General features: G+C 35.8%; 1 protein-coding gene across 4 annotated transcripts in view; it reads right to left on the reverse strand.

Annotated features, from left to right (window-relative positions):
- LOC150097176 (uncharacterized) overlaps nt 1-20967 on the reverse strand; it is a 296897-nt gene that overhangs the window by 110400 nt on the left and 165530 nt on the right. For all 4 annotated transcript variants that reach the window (XM_090407105.1, XM_090407107.1, XM_090407104.1 and 1 more), the window contains exon 13: nt 16061-16106. In XM_090407105.1, the coding sequence (XP_090263231.1) occupies nt 16061-16106 (46 nt within the window). The remainder of the gene's footprint in view (nt 1-16060; nt 16107-20967) is intronic.

Below are 20967 nucleotides of genomic sequence, written 5' to 3' on the forward strand. Positions count from 1 at the left end.
ACTGTTCCTCTCAGATCCTTTCCTATATCATTTATGAACAAATTAAACAGCAGTGGTCCAAGAACAGATCCTTGTGGCACACTAGTCACAGGCCGTCTTGTGGACTCTACTCCTGAGTAAACCACTCTCTGATATCTCTCCGTCAACCACCCTCCTATCCATCTCACCAACCCTATGTCCATTCCCATATGCTGCAATTTACTGATTAGAACTCCATGTGGTATCCTGTCAAAGGCCTTAGCAAGGTCCAGTAGAATCACTGTAAACCCATTACCCTTATCCAGTTCAGCCGTCACTGTGTTATAATACGTGAGCAAGTTACTGAGGCATGACCTACCCTTCACAAAACCATGCTGTCCCCGATACAGTATCCCATTTTCTTCTATCCAATCTTGTATTTTCCTCTTGACTATTTTCTCCAAGACCTTGATAATGATTCCTGTTATGCTGATTGGCCGGTAATTTTCAACAGCAGCCTTGGAACCACCTTTATGCAGCGGAACTATTTTCCCCTCTTTCCACTCCCTTGGGACTGACCCAGTCCTGAGGCTCAAATTAAACAAAATGGTCAAGGGCACTGACAATTCTTTGGCCGCTTCACGTACGACACGAGCTGGTATACCATCCAATCCCACAGATGTATTGACATTGAGGTTCTGTAATAGACTAGTTACCTCTACTTCATTCATCGCAATTCCAGTATAAGCTGTTGGTTCTTCCATTCCTGCAAAGTCACCACCTGGATGATATACTCTTGCAAAGTGCTTGCTCAGTAATTCCACAATATCGACTGATTCGGTTACCTCCCTACCCTCAGCATTTTTTAAGATCATTCTACCATGAGCATTTTTCCTTTTACTTGCAACATATTGAAAAAACTGTTTGGGGTTCTCTTTAGCCTGCGTGGCCAATTTCCTTTCGTAATCTGCTTTTGCTTTTCTTACCACCCTTGTTACCATCCTGACCTGAGCTTTATACTGTTCCTGCGCCTGATGGTCACCCTTCTCCTTAAATTCCCTCCACAATTGTTTCTTTTTTTGCAGCTCAAGCTTAATAGTGTTATTCATCCATTTAACCCCTACTTGATTTATTATTCGGACTCTTGGTATACAGTCAACCATTGCCTCCTGCAAACAGTTCTTAACCACCTCCCATGCACTATCAACATCCAGCCCTTGCAGTTTTACATGCCATGGCATTGAGCCAAGCACACACCTAAGCTTGTCATACTTACCAGCCCGGTAATTCCACATGTACCCTGTCTTAATTGTAAATTCGACTCCTTTAGCCACCTCCCAAGTCATGACCTTATGGTCACTCTCACCAATTGGTGGCAACATGGTCATGTTCGTCACAGCCACATTCTCAGTTGCAATTACTAGGTCGAGCACTCTCTGCCACCTGGTATTTTCCAATACATGTTGCCATAGATAGTTGTCCCTTAATAACCGCATAAAATCCAATTCCTTCCTCCCATGTGCCCTCTCCTCTTTCCAGTCAATGTTACCATAATTGAAATCATCCATAATAATTACCCTCCTTCCACTCATTTCTTCTATTTGCTTATGCATACTATCCCCACCATCCACTCCATCACCCGGTCTATAGCAGCACCCAATTGTATATTTTGTTCTGCTAGATTCTATCTCACACCAAAGTGTAAGCAAACAAAGCTTGTGCATGAAGTATTTTCATGACTAAGCTACTTGTATACAGAAGCTGTTGACTTCACTTCAATAATGATTTTACATTATGTGATACTGAGATACTTTCCATGATGTAAAAACATTATGGGAATTATCACTACCAATACCATGATGTCTTCATTGTCAAGTCAATTACTGCATTTACATCAATTGTCTCAGTATCTGATGACTTCATGTTATGGAAGTGTCACTATCCATACCATGAAGTCATCAGCTTCTATACACAAGTAGCCTTAGTCGTGATGGTACTTCAAGAGTAAGCAAACTTTGTTTGCTTACTCTTGAGTAAAGGGATTAACCGAATAAAAGTTTTCATTAAATTTAAGTTACTTTGTAACCAAGTGAATGAACTTTTTACAAATGCCTCTGATACAGAATATTTTAGTAATTATGTGATTATGATACACCTTCTTACTACTTATATATGGGAAATATATCATTTCTACATTAATTCAAGCTTGGTGTTCTTCTTTGGTCTGGCTCTCATATATGAAACCTCAAAATCATCAAAATGAAAGATCAAAATCAATCTGGATGGTGGCGTTTCCCATAAAGCTTCTGCACTGTGGGATACTGAGGCAATTGATGTGAAGTCAACAGTTCCTACATACAAGTAGCTTAGTTGTGAAGACACTCCACATCATATGCAAACATTACTTGCTTATACTTGGGTAAAGGTTTAAATAAGAATATAATATCTTGTCAAATTGAATTTACTTTGCATAAACTATTACAATTATCCTTTCTGCAGCATCCAAGAAAACAGGTTTTCTATACGTTCCACTGAAAGGAAGAAAGAGCAGGCATATAAAAATTAGATCTAAAAATGCATGCCCTTCTTGTTTCTTATTTTATTGTGGGATAATGTATTTTTCCCTTGACATTTGTCCTGTATTTTGAAAATACAGGATAAAATAGTTCTTCCAATTTAGATAAAACAGTGGTTGAGCCAACTTCTCCATAAAGAAGTTGGCCAAGGGTGGGGAAAGTGGTGAACTCATAGCTGTCCCCTCTATATGTTTGTAGAATTTTTCTGCCAAATGAAATAGCCTAAGTTCATTGTGAACTGAAATAGGGCTGAGATATCGGGAGGAAATTTAGCTTGGATTAGCTCTAAGGTTTCTTTAAGGAGGACATTTGCGAATAAGGAGGAGACGTCAAAACTGACCATTATGTCATTATGTTGGAGTGTAAGGTTTTCTATACTGGCTTTGAAGTGGGTTGAGTTTTTTTATGTGTGATGGAGTGTTGCCAGTATAGTGTTAGAGCGCTTTGGGTAAATATTTAGCTAGTTTGTAAGTGGGGGAATCAATGCCATCCACTATGGGACGTAATGGCACATTTTCTTTGTGTACTTTTGGGAGCCCATATATACGGGGGGGGGGGGTCTAGAGTTATATGGTTTTAGTCTGTTAGTAATCTCCACAGGCCAAGAAGTGACCTTCTTAAGGAGCCTATGGAGTTTTCTAATTTGTGAGTTGGTCTAAATCCATCACCATTCCCTACATCCGAGGGACCTCAGAAAAAATCAACAAAATCCAAAAAACATGACTTGACCTCTTGTTACAGACCATATAGAAAATTGGCATCCCTTATCCGCTCCACTAAAGACCAACCACTTCCCCTAGACCTATCTGGTGTATACCAGGTCCCTTGCAGCTGTAAACTGTCCTACTTTGGTCAAACAGGCAGGACAGCAAATATCAGAAATCTCAGAATACAAGGACTACATCCAATTTCACCAGTACAGCCACTCTGGGCTTGCAGACCATGCTCTGGATACTCGCCACAGAATAAGGTGGAAGAAAGCCACTGTAATACACTGCAGCAAGTTCAAATATGAAAGACTATTCATGGAATCAGCCTCAGCCCTTAGGAACATGCCAAACCTTAACAAATTTGGATGCATGAGACTGCCCCAAATTTGGGAAACATATATCAGAAGAAACTTCAGCCCAAAGGCCAAGAACACCTAATATAGCCTGCAAGGGGGCACCATCAGGACTTTAGGAAAACAGTAGCTTCCTCGCTTCATTTCTCATTTGCTGTTATGTAGTACTTGTGTGCACGTGTCTTTATCTTAAGTTCCTATGAAGATGGCAACATGACGTTGCCGAATTATCGGAAAGTATATATTAAAGTTGATTTAATTTATATTTCTAGTGTATGCTGTCAATTCCTTAAGTATTTAGTTGTCATGTTTAACCAGCGTATAAGCCTTTCTACAAGAATTAAGAGATGAGTGAAAATGATTAATACTAAATAAGTAGTGTAAGGAAAAAAAAAAGTGCAGTGAAAGTGAAAACCTAGTAGGATACAGTCACTCTGAGGCGGCCTAACAATTTATGCAAGAGGTAAGAGACCCTTATAGATAGAGCTGGCCCTATCATTTCCCTTCAAGATTTTAAGATATATGAAAGTTTATTATATGAGGATAGGGTGGAATATCATGGAGTGACAAGTTATTGACAAGAGACAGTTGATGTCACAGCAGAGGAAGTAATACGGAATCTTCAAGAATCAAAGAAGTAAGGCAGTTATCCCCGCAGCAGAGGAAGCAGCGGAGAAGATTCAGAGGCGAGTTACCAAGGTGGTGAGTGGTCTGTGGAATGTTCCCCATGAGGATAGATTGAGTGTGTGTGGACTGCAGAAGTTGGTTGATAGAGAAAAAGAGGGGATATGATGAAAACATTTAAGTTGCTTGAAGGGTTTATAGGATAGATGGAGGAAAAATGTTTCCGCACTTGGCTAGAGGGGTCAGAACAAGGAATCATCCCTGGAAGTTGTATAAAGGTGTGGTTAGTAGAGGAGTGTGAGGACTAGATTTTTTGCTTGTAGAGTTGTGAATGAGTGGAATGGGTTCCCGGAGTCATTTGTGAGTGCTTTGTCCAATAGATTCAAGGAGAGGTATGACAGATTGTGTGGATAATTTGGGTCTCTCGCAATGAGTCTATGGACTCCATTTAGGTGCCCATACAATAACAATAATAAATATTCTTAGTAAATTAAAAGTGAAGTAGTAGTGTACATTATATATATATATATATATATATATATATATATATATATATATATATATATATATATATATGAGGAGTGCTTAAGAGTCAAAGCTGTATAACTGAGAGGAGACCTTCACATAGCCTTTAAAGGAATGCGGCGAACCGACCAGGGTTTCTGATCTAATGTCCAATCCTCACCTTCTCGTGGTGCACCCTGTTGGGTATCTACCTGGATACTGAAGGGAGGAGGATGGGCTGGCAATTTGGGATTTAGCCGACCAAACTGTAATTCTTATTGGCTTAAACCAAATTACGAAATGATGGTACAACATGACAAAATTTCATGCAGGCTGGGTGGTCGCCTGGTTAAACAAGGCCCCCGTTGTTTTCACAAGGGAACCAGGGTGAACAGTGAAAAGTCAGCTACTGGAACAAATCTGAAAAAACACCCCAACTCAACATCGCCAGAGTTAAAGATCAGTACTATCAACATAAGAAGCCTGAATGGCAAAGAAATGGTGCTAGCTGAGGAATCAGATAAGTACCAGATCGACATAATTGGGGTCACTGAAACAATAAAGACAAAAACTGGTGAGATCTTTCTGAGCAATAAATACAAAATGTAATATTCAGGCAATGACAATCAAGGTAAAGGAATAGCCTTTGTAATCAACACTATTTACGAGGCTAATCTTCTTGAATTGCAGGCAGTCTCAAGTAGAGTGATGTGGGCAAATATCAGAATGGGGAACTGGACAATGAGACTTATTTGTGCCTATGGTACCACATAAGGTTCTACTAAGGTAGAAGTGGAGGAATTTTTTTGAGGATTTAGAGAAAGCATCTGACACAATGAAAAAGGAAAAGTTGGTCCTTGTTGGGGATCTAAATAGCAGAGTAGGAAATGATTGTCAGACATACAAAAATATATTGGGAAAATTTGGAGAAAAGAGCAAAGCTAACAATAATGGCAAATATTTGTTCGATTTCTGCTCAGGACATGGACTGGTTATTACTAACGCCACGTTCCAACATAAAAAAGTGCACAAATGCACATGGAGAGAAGAGGCAAGAAATAAGAAAAGTATCATTGACTATGTTATTGCTGATAGTGATGTTTTCTCCCTTGTATTTGAAATTGGAAGTGATCACTACTTAGTCTTAAGCAGGATAAAAATGAATTTCATATTGAAAAGAATAGCACGTAAGAAAGTTTTAAAGTGAATTAAAGTTCAGCAGCTCTCAGATGTGAACTTTAGACTAAAATACACAAAAATTATTGAAGAAAAAATGGAACCAAACTTTAGAGATTCAGTGGCAAGCCTTGAAGAAAACCCTGATTGATTCAGCCAGAGAGGCATGTGGTGAGGTTGTATGCAAGGATAGAAAAATCAGAACTCCATGGTGGACACAGGAAGTTAAAGAGGTGGTGAAGGAAAAGAAGAAAGCATATTAAAAGTTCCTGGGAAATAAGTCGGCTTGTGCACTTAGAGAATACAGAGACAAATGTAAGAAAGCTAAACACTGTGTAAAACTAGCTAAACAATAGTCATGGGAGGATTTTGGCAAGAACACAGAAAATAAATATCAAGGCAAAATATTTTGAAGGTTGTTGAAGAAGCTTAGAAATGGAGGAAAGAATACTGTAAAAGGAGTTAGCGATGATAAAGGTGACATGAAAACAGGAGAAAAAGACATCCTTGAAGTATGGAGTAATTACTTCGAGAAATTGCTAAATGAAATAAGCAGTGATAGCAGTGGTAAAAAAACACTCAACAGGCATACAGTCAGGAATACATAACCATACTTGAAGTAGAAAAAGACATCAAAGGCTTAAAATGTGGAAAGGCAGCAGGATATTCGACTAGAAATGCTGAAGTATGGTTGTATAAAAGTCTTGCAGTTGCTGCACTGCATGGTTCAGAAGGCCTGTACAGAGGGACGAATTCCCGATGATTGGAGTAGAGCTCTCATAGTACCCATATATAACAAAGGAAATAAAACTGAACGTGAGAATTACAGAAGTATTTCCCTACTGAGTGTTTCTGGTAAGATATATGCAAGTATACTTGAGAAACGGTTGAGAAGCATTGTGGAAGAAAAGCTTGGTGAAGAACAAGCTGGATTCAGGCCAAATAGAGGCTGTCAGGATCAGATCTTCACTTTACGACAAATAGTGGAGAAATCATGGGAATATAACAAAGATCTCTATTTATATCAGTTTTGTAGATCTGGAAAAGGCATATGATAAGGTGCCAAGAGAGAAGCTATTCAATATACTACAGTTATATGGTGTCAATGGAGGATTATGTCAAGCAATACTTAGTCTTCATTTGAGATAAAAGTCAGCAGTTAGAACTGATGGAAGTACAGGAAGATGGTTTAATGTTAAATCTGGTGTGAGACAAGGATGTACATTATCCCCTCTGTTATTCATTATCTATATGGATCACATTATGAAGTAAAGTGGTATTAAACATGATATCAAAATTGGAGATATAAATGTCAGCCCTTTGCTTTATGTGGACGATGTTATACTTATGAATAAATCCGCTACGAGTCTGCAAGATTCCTTGACTAAATTGAATAACTATTGTAATAGATATGGTATGAAGGCCAGCAGTAAAAAGACAAACACAATGAAAATAAGCAGAATCGTTGAAAACATCAACTGCATTGTGAACGGAGAACCTGTGGAACAAGTAAAACATTTCACCTATTTAGGCATAATTTTTAGTGAAGATGGTAAATTAAATATGGAAATAGACAACAGAATCAATAAAGCTGCTATGGTAGGAAGTCAATTGAATAAATTTATATGGAATAAGAGAGAAATTAGTTGCAACACTAAATTAGCTGTATACAAGACAATGTTCAAATCGTTTTAACTTATGGATCTGAGAGCTGGGTCAGAAGTAAAACACTTGGCCAAAGACTAGAGACCGCAGATATGAAAGTCCTGAGAAAGATTAGAGGCGTGTATAGATGGCATCAATGGCAATATCATATTAAAAATGAGGATATTAGGAAAGAACTTGACATTGTCAACATCCAGGAATGCGTTAGCAGAGCTAATCTCAGGTGGTATGTATGGTCATTTAAACAGAATGGGCGAGGAAAGATTGGCAAAACAAGTGTTCTCTGCTAGGTTGGCAGGAAAACGACCCAGAGGAAGACCAAGATATAGGTAGATTGATACAGTATTTGATATTGATACGGTATTTGATATTGATAAAGTGCCTTGGACAACAGAAATATAAGATCTGATAATATTGGAGTCTTGACAAGTAACAGACTGATCTGGAGGAAAATTGTAGATAGGAAGTTAGTAATGATGTAAATTTTTCATGTATTACTATTATATCCTGTACACCCTTTGGGGGTACATGGCAGGAATTTGATGATGATGATGATGGTGATGATATATATAAATTGGTCAAGTTGCATGGCCATCTTCTACATAAGTTAGAAAATAAAGTTTATAAGCTTAGAATGACACAGTAAGTTCTATTCGTGAAACAAAGGAATATGAGTTAAAAATGTAGATGATTTTGGTCTGATCCACTATTGAAGTTTAGTAGGTACTTCAATGATCTTCAAGATAGAAAACAATGATGACTGAAAAAGATTCCATGATAAAAAAAAAGTCTATGATTAAAAAAGAAACAATACTGTTATGGTGAGTTTAACAGAAATGCTTCTCAGAATTCAGAATCTGTTTGTTTCATAGCTTTCTCAGTACAGTTTTCTTAATAATGAAATCAAAATATCTTATATCATTACTTATAACATCTAGGAAATCAGGTATTAATTTCTGTCATACAAGAATTACATAATCCAAAGATTCTATGCTGCAGAGACCAAAGCTTTTTATAATAAATATTGTAGTGTCATTAAATTCACTGATGAAAATCAATTCTTCCATCTAAAGATGATGTGAATGAAAGGTGAACAATAAATAATAATGTAGTCCATATACTTAAATGAATTCTGAATTCAATTTTTATTTTTAAATTTCATATTTAAAATGTCATAAAAAGATACCGTTCTTGGGCCTTTGCTGTTTGAGTTGTTTGTAAATGATATCTCATGTGGACTGACTGGAGATCTTCAGTTGTTTGCTGATGATGCAAAGTTGGAGAGAATTATAAGTATCACTGCTGATATTAATTCCCTTCAGGAAGATTTGAATAGACTTTTGATTTGGACAAAGCAGTAGGGTTATAGTTTTAATATTAATAAGTGCAAGGTGTTGCATTTTGGTGTGCAGAAATATAAGGCTATGTACTATACTGACGGTGCTGTACTGAAGAAAGTGGATGAGATTCAAGATTTGGGAGTGATAGTTGACTGTAGACTGAAAGTTTAGAGAGCATACTGCAAGTGTAAAGACTGCACATCATAGTGCTGCTATGATAAGAAGTGCTCTAAAGTGTAGAAGAAAAGAAAGTGGTTGTGCCACTGTATAAAGCACTGGTCAGACCATACTTAGACCATTGTGTTCAAATTTGGTCACCCAGTTTTCAATGTGATATGGAAACATCGGATGGGGTCCAGAGCCATGTGACTAAGACAATATCAGGACTTTGGAATGTTGGCTATAGAGAGTTTGAAGAAATGTGAATTGCAGAGTTTTATGGATAGGAGAAAAAGAGGTGAAAGGATAGACACATTTAAGTTAGTGAGAGAATTTTATCGGATTAATCCAGAGGGGATTATAAAAAGAGTAGAAAGCGAGAGCGGAAAAACCAGATGCCATCCCTGGAAGTTATGTAAGAGTGTGGTGAAGAGGTGTATGAGGAGTTGATTACTTACATGGAGAATTCTCAGAGAATGGAACACATTACAAGAATATGTTGTTAATGCAAGGAGTGTTAAGGATTTTAAGATTTGGTATGATAAATATGTTGTTACTTGAATGAAACTCGCACGATGAGTCTGCTGACTCCGTGGAGGGTGTAATAATAATAATAATAAAACCTGTTTCACATCATCAGCCTCAATTACTTAATAATAAAGTTACAGAACGTTTTTTCACACAGTTACAAAGTAAATTATACTTTCCAAGAAGTTATATTCTTGTTTACCCAGGAATAAGGAAACCAAGTATATTCAAAACTATGCTACTTATGCAAAGACTGTTGATTTCACATCAGTGGCCTCAGAATTTTGACTTTGCTATCTTTCTGGATCTGGCTCTCACTGACAAGACCTCAATAAAGGTTGAAACTGGCCTGGATAATGATCCTTCCCATAATGCATAGCAATATGAAAAGAAGTGTGCTTTGCATTACGGGATATACAGGCAACTGATGTGAAGTCAACAGCATCTATATACAAATAGCTTAGATGTGAAGATACTTCATGAACAAACTTTGTTTGCTCACACTTGGGTAAAGAATTAAACAAGGATATAATTTCTTCGCAAGTATGATGTCATAAGACCTCCATATCAGAAAATTAAAGTAATTATTCCTAACACAGTTGTAGTCTCCATAATTTTGCTGAAATGAATGTCCATCACTGTGTACCACTAAAGGATAGTTAAGAAACAATATCATTATTGAAATGAATACATTCTACAAATAATAAAAATAACAATCCGTTTCATTTTAAACCTGCTGGTTCTTTTGAAATATTACTGAATATATCATCATCATCATCAAATTCCTGATATATACCCTCAAGGAGTGTAAAGGATATGATAGCACTACATGAAAAATTTACATCTTACTAATGCATTACATCTTAATGCATAACATTATACATATCCGCAAAGAGATGTGTTTTGCATTATGGGAGATACTGAGATAGGAGTGTTGGTAGCTTGCTCCACCTTTGCAAGGAGTCACCCAGTGTTGTACCACTTTACCCCAGTTCTGAAGATACTTTCAGGCACAAACTTTGCACACACTTGGATAAAGGATTAAAGTAAATTTATTACATCTTACTAACTTTCTATCTACAATTTTCCTCCAAATCAGTCTGTTAAATGTCAAGACTCCAATATTATCAGGTCTTATATTTCTGTCTTCTAAGGCACTTTTTACTGTGTCAATCCATCTATATCTTTGTCTTCCACTGGGTCTTTTTCCTGCCAACCTGTCAGAGAACACTTGTTTTGCTAATCTTTCCTCTCCCATTCAGCTTAAGTGAACATACCACCTGAGATTAGCTCTGCTAATGCATTCCTGGATGCTGACAATATCAAGTTCTTTCCTATAATCATTGTTTTTAACATGATACTGCCATTGATGTCATCTGTTTATGCCTCTAATTTTACTCATGAATCTGCAGTCTCTAGTCTTTGGTCAAGTGTTTTACTTCTAACACAACTCTCAGATCCATAAGTTAAAATTGGTTTAAACACTGTCTTGTATATATACAGCAATTTACAGTAGTGTTTGGCTAATTTCTTTCTTATTCCATATAAATTTATTCAGTTGACTTCCTACCATACCAGCTTTGATGATGTTGTCTATTTCCATATTTAACCTACAATCTTCACTAAAAATTGTGCCTAAGTAGATGAAATGTTTTACTTGTTCTACAAGTTCTCCATTCACATTGCAGTTGATATTTTCAATGTTTCTGCTATATTTTCATTGTCTTTGTCTTTTTATGCTGACCTTCATATCATATCTATCACAACAGTTATTCAATTTAGTCAGGGAATCTTGCAGACTTGTAGCAGATTTATTTAGAAGTATAACATCATCCACATAAAGCAAAGAGATGACATTAACATCTCCAATTTTGATATCAGGTTTAATACCACTTTCCTTCATAATGTGATCCACATAGATAATGAATAAAAGAGAGGATAATGTACAAACTTGTCTAACAAGGATGAACAGATTTAACATTAAACCATCTTCCTGTACTTCCTTCTGCCACTATATTGCAGATGCAAGGAAAACAAGTAATTTTATAGCAACACTGGATAAAGTATAGAGACAATTGCTGTCTGTGTAATATATTTCTCAACATGTGTAATATATTTCTTTAGTGCGATTAAAGACAACTGGGATAAACACGGCACTAACTAATGAATCGCATGTCTTCTCCCACATTAACCATGCTGTTTAGACTCAAGCAAAACCATATGTTGCACTGGCAAACATATCTAACTAAAAACTATTGTTTTTATTTAGATGTGTGTGAGTGCGCCCACTAACTCAAATGCAAATCAACAATAAAATTAATTTGTTTAATTTGGTTTAAATGCCCTCTATTGTAAATATTAATAATAAAAAAAAAATTCAGCTAACGCCTTTTATTTCCGTAATATAAATATAATAAAAATATTCTTTATTTTTTTTTTAGTTGTCATAATCATTATACTATTATTTTATGTCTTGTAATAACTTAGAATAAATAAAATTTTTGTTATTAATTTTTCAATTTATTTATACTGATTCTTTCACTTTCCTTCAATTCTAATTAATGAAGGTTTTTTTAGTCGAAAATTTTTTGCGGCCCACTTGAGATACACTTTTATAGCAAATAGCCCGTGGTCCAATTCAGTTTGATACTCCTGCTCTAAAGCCTAAAAAAAAATTCCTCTACTTCTACCTTAGTAGAACCTAATGTGGGACCATAGGCACAAATAAGTCTCATTGTCCAGTTCCCCATTCTCATATTTGTCCACATCATTCTACTTGAGATTGCCTGCCACTCAAGAAGATTAGCCTCATATTTAGTAGTAGAAAGTTTTTTACCTTGGGTATATAGTATATTAAAGATACCAAGCAATTTTATAAGCTAGGTTTTAATCCTTTTTCCCAAGTAAGCAAACAGACAAGTAAGTCAAGTTTGCGCCTGCACGTAGCGCAAGTCTGACGCAACTCGTGGTAAAGATGGAGTAAGCTCTGATCACTTTCCTTGGTATTTTACCCTAATGCAAAGCACATGCCCTTGCAGAGATGCATGTTGCTATGCATTAGAGGCAAGGATCACTATCCAGACCGGTTTCGACCTTTATTGAGGGCTCGTCAGTGGGAGCCAGAGCTAAAAATGCCAAGGTTGAAGTAATGCAGAGCTTATAAATTTTACCTAAACAAGTTACCACAAGGTGCTTTGACCTTATTAAATAAAAATTTCAGGATGAGAGTAAGATGTAGAAAGTTTTTTACCTTGGGTATATAGTATATTAAAGATACCAAGCAATTTTATAAGCTGGGTTTTAATCCTTTTTCCCAAGGAAGCAAACAGACAAGTAAGTCAAGTTTGCGCCTGCATGTAGTGCAAGTCTGAGGCAACTCATGGTAAAGGTGGAGTAAGATCCGATCACTTTCCTTGGTATTTTCCTCTAATGCAAAGCACATCCCCTTGCGGAGATGTATGATGCTATGCATTAGAGGCAAGGATCACTACCGAGACCATTTTCGACCTTTATTGAGGTCTCGTCAGTGGAAGCCAGACCTAACTTGTTTAGGTAAAATTTATAAGCTCTGCATTACTTCAACCTTGGCATTTTTAGGTCTGGCTCCCACTGATGAGACCTCAATAAAGGTAAAAACCGGTCTGGGTAGTGACCCTTGCCTCTAATGCATAGCATCATACATCTCCGCAAGGGGATGTGCTTTGCATTAGGGGAAAATACCAAGGAAAGTGAACAGAGCTTACTCCACCTTTACCACGAGTTGCCTCAGACTTGCACTACATGCAAGCACAAACTTGACTTACTTGTCTGTTTGCTTACTTGGGAAAAAGGATTAAAACCTAGCTTATAAAATTGCTTGGTATCTTTAATATACTCGTATTTAGTGTTGAATACTATGGCTACTCCTTCTTTTCATTGATTGTCATTGCCTGAATATAACATTTTGTATTTATTTCTCAGAAAGATCTCACCAATTTTTGTCTTTTTTTGTTTCAGTCACCCCTATTATGTCGATCTGGTACTTATCCAATTCCTCAGCTAGCTCCATTTCTTTGCCATTCATGGTTGATATTCATGCTTCTTATGTTGATAGTACCAATCTTGAACTTTGGTGATGTTGAGTTGGGGTAAGTTTTAGGATTTGTTGCAGGAGTTGACTTTTCGCTGTTTGCCCTGGTTCCCTGGCAAAAACAATGGGGGCCTTGTTAACCAGCCAACTCCCCAGCCAGCATGAATTCTGTCATTATGTACCATCATTTGAAATTTTGATTTAAGCCAATAAGAATACAATTTGGTTGGCTGAATCCCAAATTGTCAACCCATCCTCGTCCGTTCGGTATCCACCAATATCAGTATCCACTTAACAGGGCGCATCACAAGGTGAGGATTGGACATTGGGTCAGAAGCCCTGGTTGGTTCTCCACATTCCTTTGAAGGCTATGTGGAGGTCTCCTCTTAGTTATATAGCTTTGACCCTTAAGCACCCCATATATACCGAATATATATATATATATTTATTTATTTCAATAAATGTTGCTTGTTAACATCACTTTTTTTTCAGAAATTTTTAACATAATTGTTTAATTCAAGCTTTGGAAATCCATATAAAAATAATTTCTGCAATATTTTCAGTAACACATCTACCAAAGTGAATATATGTATTGTGAACAACCAAAATAAATAATAAGCTAAACTGAATTTATGTTATTTTCAACCATAAGAACTATTGAAAAGATTGACATCAACTGGGTTTATATTAGTCAAAATAATTTATTTGATACTGAGTAAAAAATACTGACAAGCATTGCCAACTTAGCTGTTTGGCTTCTTCAAGGTGAATAAATAGATACAAAACAACTTAAACACTAAAACTGTTCATGAAGGAATGAACCGAATACAATTGTATTTTTTACAAAAAACAGAAGATTTAGCCAACCAAACTGTATTCTTATTGACTTAAATCAAAATTTCAAAAAATTGATCCATAAGATACTTTTCTGTGACCCCCCCCCATCAACAATCTGAAGAAATACGTTATAAATCCGCCATCGCCATTCCTTATGCTGGTACAGTTTCCAAAAAGATTGCTACACTCCTCAAATCACATGAAATCGAGTGACTTTTAAGCCTTTAAAGACTATCCGCAAATTTTTAAGATCTCCAAAAGACAGTCATGCTTTCTTCAAATATGCCAGTGTCTATAACATCCCCTGTTCATGCAGATTAAACTATATTGGTCAGACCTCTAGAAGTTTGGAAATCAGAAAAAAAAACACGTAGGAGATGTAAACAACAACAGAGAAGACAATTGGGTTAGCACTTCATTTCTCCAGGACAAACCATACCACAGAATGGGACAAAAGCTCCACGCCCTATTTAGAGGAAGATTTCTGCTCTCGAATCATAAAAGAAGCCATAACAGTAATCCGTTCTGAACACAACCTCAATAGAAACCAAGGATTAATTCTGGCTGATATTTGGAAGACCTTCATAAGATCTTTAAGTATGCCAGAGTTAAATCTTGCTGCCAATTACAGAACGTTCCTACATAACAACAGTTGACTTCATAGAAGGTCCATGCGTGTGATGTACGCATTCTTCTGTTTTTCATAAAAAATACAATTGTGTTTGGTTCATTTCCTCATAAACAGTTTTAGTGTTTAAGTTGTTTTGTATCTATTTATTCACCCTGAAGAAGGCAAAACTTGTCGGTATTTTTTACTTAGTATCAAATAAATTACTTCGACTAATATAAACCCAGTTGATGTCAATCTTTTCCAATAAGCTAAACCGTTTACTTGGAATTTCCTAATAGAGGAAATTCTAAGTAACAGTCCACTCTTTTAAGTCATGGGGATAGAAGTTGCAACTCTGCTACAGTTAACCCTTAATAGCTCTAATAGTAAAGGATTAATAGCAAAGTAAAGCAATTACAAGATAAAAGAGAAAGCCGCTCAGGATATTTCATCCTTTAAAAATCACCAGTTACTTGTATTTCATTTACTTCTGCTAGTTGGAAGGTTAATACTTAATTCATTCTTATCCTTGTGTTCACATGTTATTTTGTCCTACATTTAATGCACAAGCATCTCTAAAAAACAACACTATGATTCACCATCTATACTGCACAATCTTATCTTCCCACTGCATCATACCACCTAAAACTCATTATTATATAGTCTTTCTGTCACTTATTTGCATGTGTCCTCTGAATGATTTTGCAGGAAACAGAAAAAAAAATTTCCAACAAGGAAGAAAAACAACATTAAACATGCAATTTCCTTATCGTAATGAGAATCAAACACATCTTTTGCGAATGAGGAGCACATGCCATTCTTTCAAAAAATTAATATCTCTTAGTATACCAAAAACAGAATAAAGGTAGTAAATGAACCACAGAAGCACTGGCACAGCCATTATCTTCAAAAAAATCTAATTCTACATAATATTTATAATAAATAACTTACCCTGCCCACGCTCACTCCTCCAAGGTATATTACATGATGCAGAGTGCTGTGAATTTTTGAATATAGTGTTATGTTATTTTGTGCAAGTTAAGAATAAAAACTGTCAGAAAAAAAACAATAATTCATAATGCTTAAGAGATAAATTAAATTATACTAATATTCTTATACTAATAAGCATATTAGTAAAGTTGGTATTCAAGTACTAATATTACTAAAATATTAATTATACTAATTACAATTAGTATTAGTACTTGACAAGTTTATCAAATCAGGGACATAACAGACCACATAGAGTCATTCAAAAGAAAATAATGAAGGTTTAATAATTTCATTACTTTCTTAAGAAAAACATACAAAAGCTTTAACTACAGTTTGGCTGAAATGAAATTTTAGATGAGCAATGTAAAATATAATTGAAAATAGAACTGAAGTAAAAATTAGCAGATGAAAGGATACTGGATGCAGATATTACAAGTATGGCTAACTGCATTATTCTTTTTAGAATTCCTAAAGAGGATGGCTATCTAAGAAGGCCTATTAAAAAAACCTAAATCTCTGATATCTGCTCAATATATCTGAAGGAATGCCTTAAATTGGTAACTAATTACACAGTAGCTTCATCTATAGAGAAAAAAAACTGGTTATCAGTAACTTAGTGTCCTATTGTCCTTGGCTCTGTGATCTAGAGCAGAATGGCAGCCTAGGGCTTCAAGAATATTATTTAGATGAAGCTTCAACAGGAAAAGTCTGAGGTAGTTTACTGCATTATCTAGTTGAATTCACCAATATCTGGCAGTTGTATAATGTATAAACAGATCAATAGCTTTCACCCATGCATTCAATTTACCATGGAAAAAGAAAAGGATGGAAGTCTGCTCATCATACCTCTCAAAAAATTGGTGTTACCAAGTCTTTAATTAATAGCACAAGAGGTGTGCTCTTCTCCCTCAAGCTTACAACAAGAACTTCTCAATATCAAAACATGAATGGAATTTAATGGTTACAACCCTAATCAAATCCAACAGATAATCGACTCCTATGTTTGTTCCAACACCTCAGGATTCTTCAACAGACTGCAGGGTTCCAATCCCTTATATTTCTGGCATCTCAGAACCAACTGGTAGAATTTTGAGAAAGTATCATCTCACTCCCACATACTTTCCAATCAACAAAATTTCTCATCTGTTGCCACCTACAAAAGACAAATGACACCTCTATCATTAGCTGGCATTTAGCAGATACCATGTGAATGTAATCTAACATACTTTGGACAAACAGGCAGTGGAAAAAAGAATTAACTAACATCAATATTATATCGAATAGATGAAACTTCAAAAGTCAGGTCTGGCACAACATGGTACTGACACTAAACATGGTATAATAAATTTAGTTTAATCCTTTATCCAAGTGTGAGCAAACAAAGTTTGCGCCTGAAAGTATCTTCAGGACTGGGTTAAGGTGGTACACACCAGGGCAACTCGTTGCAAAGGTGGAGCAAGCTACCAACACTCCTATCCTAGTATCTCCTATAATGCAAAACACATCTCCTTGCGGATATGGGTATTGTTATGCATTAAGGGAAGGGCCACTACCCAGACCGGTTTCGACCTTTATTGAGGTCTCTTCAGTGGGAGCCAGGCCCAAGTCGAGATATCAGGCAGAAGCATTTGCAGGTCATCTCCACCTATATTTGCAACGAGTTGCCCTGGTGTGTACCACCTTAACCCAGTCCTGAAGATACTTTCAGGCGCAAACTTTGTTTGCTCACACTTGGATAAAGGATTAAACTAAATTTATTATACTCTAACCAAGTGGAAAATAAACTTTCAACATCTTTCTCTAAATCCAGAGTAATTTATTAAAAAAGGGTGGCACACCAATTGGCAATTCCTATAGGTGGAGATGACCTGCAAATGCTTCTGCCTGATATCTCGACTTGGGCCTGGCTCCCACTGAAGAGACCTCAATAAAGGTCGAAACCGGTCTGGGTAGTGGCCCTTCCCTTAATGCATAACAATACCCATATCCGCAAGGAGATGTGTTTTGCATTACAGAAGATACTAGGATAGGAGTGTTGGTAGCTTGCTCCACCTTTGCAACGAGTTGCCCTGGTGTGTACCACCTTAACCCAGTCCTGAAGATACTTTCAGACGCAAACTTTGTTTGCTCACACTTGGATAAAGGATTAAACTAAATTTATTATACTCTAACCAAGTGGAAAATAAACTTTCAACTAAACATGGTATCCAGTGAGATGAAGCTCGTCTTCTCCATAGGAGCAGGTATAAATATGAACACATTTTCAAAGAAAGTTGTGAAGCCCTTTTACATCATCCAAATCTGAATCAGAATGATTATCTCTCTCTCTCTCTCTCCCTCAAAACATTTGGGAGATTCTTATCTAATGTAACTATCAAAATCAGTTTATATTAATATTTTTAATAATATTTGAATTGGATTTAAACGGTATTGAATCGAACACAGATTGATAAGGAAATAACTATTTATTAACTTAAAAGCTAATATTTCACTGGTATTATATCCAGCATCTTCAGAGTACACAAACAAAGTTTGTTACAAATGCGAGACAACCACAATTCCGTGTAACAGTGGGGCTAGTATAAGTAATTGCAGCATGCAACACAAGAATAAAGTCCTAATACGGTGCCATCTAAGTTAAAAAATAAAAATAAAAAAACAATAGTCCAAAGTTTTGAAAAAAATATAGTAATTCAAATAGCAGTCTTGGAAGTTTTGAAAAATAGTAGTCCAAAGTTTTGAAAAAAATAAAATAAAAATAAATAAATATTAATTTGGTCTTGGGACCCTGTAACCCCTAGAGAGCGCGTCCCCTGGGTGGCGGATAGGGGAGCCCACCATGTGTGTGTGTGTGTGTACATGCGTGTGTGTGTGTGTATATATATGGTGGGGTGGTCCGAATATACTGAATAAGGACTCGTGGACCAACAGGGCCATAAGGGGCAATCATCTTGATTGTAAGGGAAGCGGCACTCCCATGGACCCCTAGTTAGATCTATCCTCTCCTTCTTCTACTTTGAGGAAGACCCACTTACTTTAATCCTTCCTATAAGGCCTTATCAGCCAACTCTTCTTACTTTATGACACTTGTGCTATTAGAGTACTCGAGGGCCATGGGGTCTTTTCATTTCTGGCCTTACAACTATGCCCTCTCTATAAACCTTACTATATTTCTTCTATAATCTACCCTTTCCCCTTCAATATACCCTATTCCTCCTATGGGTTTAAATTCAGAAGAAGGCAAGTTCAGAAGCCTTAAGGTAGCAGCCCTACCACTGAACTATTCCATCGTCAGGCTAGTCCCCTGACATGGAGAACATAACCATACTTGTAAGCTGACAGAAAAAGATAATCGGATTGAATCTATGGGAAACGACCCTGGAATGGAAAAGGGAAAACGAAAATGGAAACGACAAAATATAATACACATAGCAAACTGGAATGTAAGAGGAATAGCATATAAAGAAATAGAATTAGATCAGTTATTAAATGAAAGAAATTTTAAAATAGCAGTAATCACTGAAACAAAAAAGAAATTAAAAGGAACTATGAGAACTGAAAATTTTAATGTGATATACAGTGGAGTCGACAGAGACCAAAGAGCACAAGCAGGAGTCATGATTTGGATTCATAACTCCCTTTCAAAACAGTTAAAACATTATAAATTATGGAATGAAAGAATAATAGAAGCTAGAATAAAAATAGATAGAGGCTATTTAACAATAATTGGTTTATATGCCCCAGAAGAAGGAAGAGAACAGGATAATATTGATTTTTATAATCAGCTACAAAACATATATAATAAAATAAATAAAAATGATTACATAATTTTAGCAGGAGACTTAAATGCAAGAATTGGAAACACAAAAATTAATAATAATATAGGAATACATGGAGAACACACTCTAAACAGAAATGGTAAAAAATTGATTGACTTTGTAGTTCATAATAACCTAAAAATAATGAATTCCTTCTATAAACATAAAGACATACATAAATATACTTGGGCAGCAAGAGGATGGAAATCAATATTAGATTACTTCATATTAAATGAAAAGACATCAAAATTTTCACTAGATGTTAGAGTTCACAGAGGATATGAAATAAGCAGTGTCCACTTCCTTGTTAAAATAAAATTAAGATTACCACCTAAATGGCTACAAGTAACAAGAACAGAAAGAAAAATTGAAACATTTGTTTATAAAACTAGACTATTGAATGACACAAATGTACAATAGCTATATGAACAAAGAATTAACCAGTGTCTAGATAAAATAAAACAAAATGAAGAAATAGAAATAGAATCGCTTAATATAAAAATGATACTAAATGCAGCAGCAAATGAAAGCTTAGGAAAGACCAAAAAATTCAATAAAAGAAAAAACTGAAGATCTGGGATGATACAATCAAAGAAATAATCAAAAAGAAAAAAGAAGCCTATCACAAATGGTTAAGCAGTAAAAGATTAGAAGATGAAATAGAATATAAAAGAATAAGAGCCATAGCTAAAAGAGAAGTCAGAAAAAGACATAGAGAATCATGGAATAAATTTGTTTCTAATTTAGAACATGATTTATATAAAATAAGACCCAATGTATATAAGATTTTAAAACACCTAAATGCAGATACCAAAGAAAACATAAAATTAAACACTGAATTGAAATTAGAAGAATTTCTAAATTACTACACAGACAAATATTTCAAATATTTGTCTGTCCACAGACAAATTACTGTGGACAGACAAATATTTTAAAAAAGACAACTGGCAAACAATTAACGAAAATGAAAAGGAAATAACTGAAGAAGAATTAGAAATCAGCCTGAAAGAAACAAGAAACGGAAAATCACCTGGAGAAGATAAGCTAGGT

This window comes from Typopeltis vanoorti, chromosome 17, assembly GCF_054136105.1.
Source record: "Typopeltis vanoorti isolate ZY-2024b chromosome 17, IOZ_Tvanoo_1.0, whole genome shotgun sequence".
Lineage (NCBI taxonomy): Eukaryota > Metazoa > Arthropoda > Arachnida > Uropygi > Thelyphonidae > Typopeltis > Typopeltis vanoorti.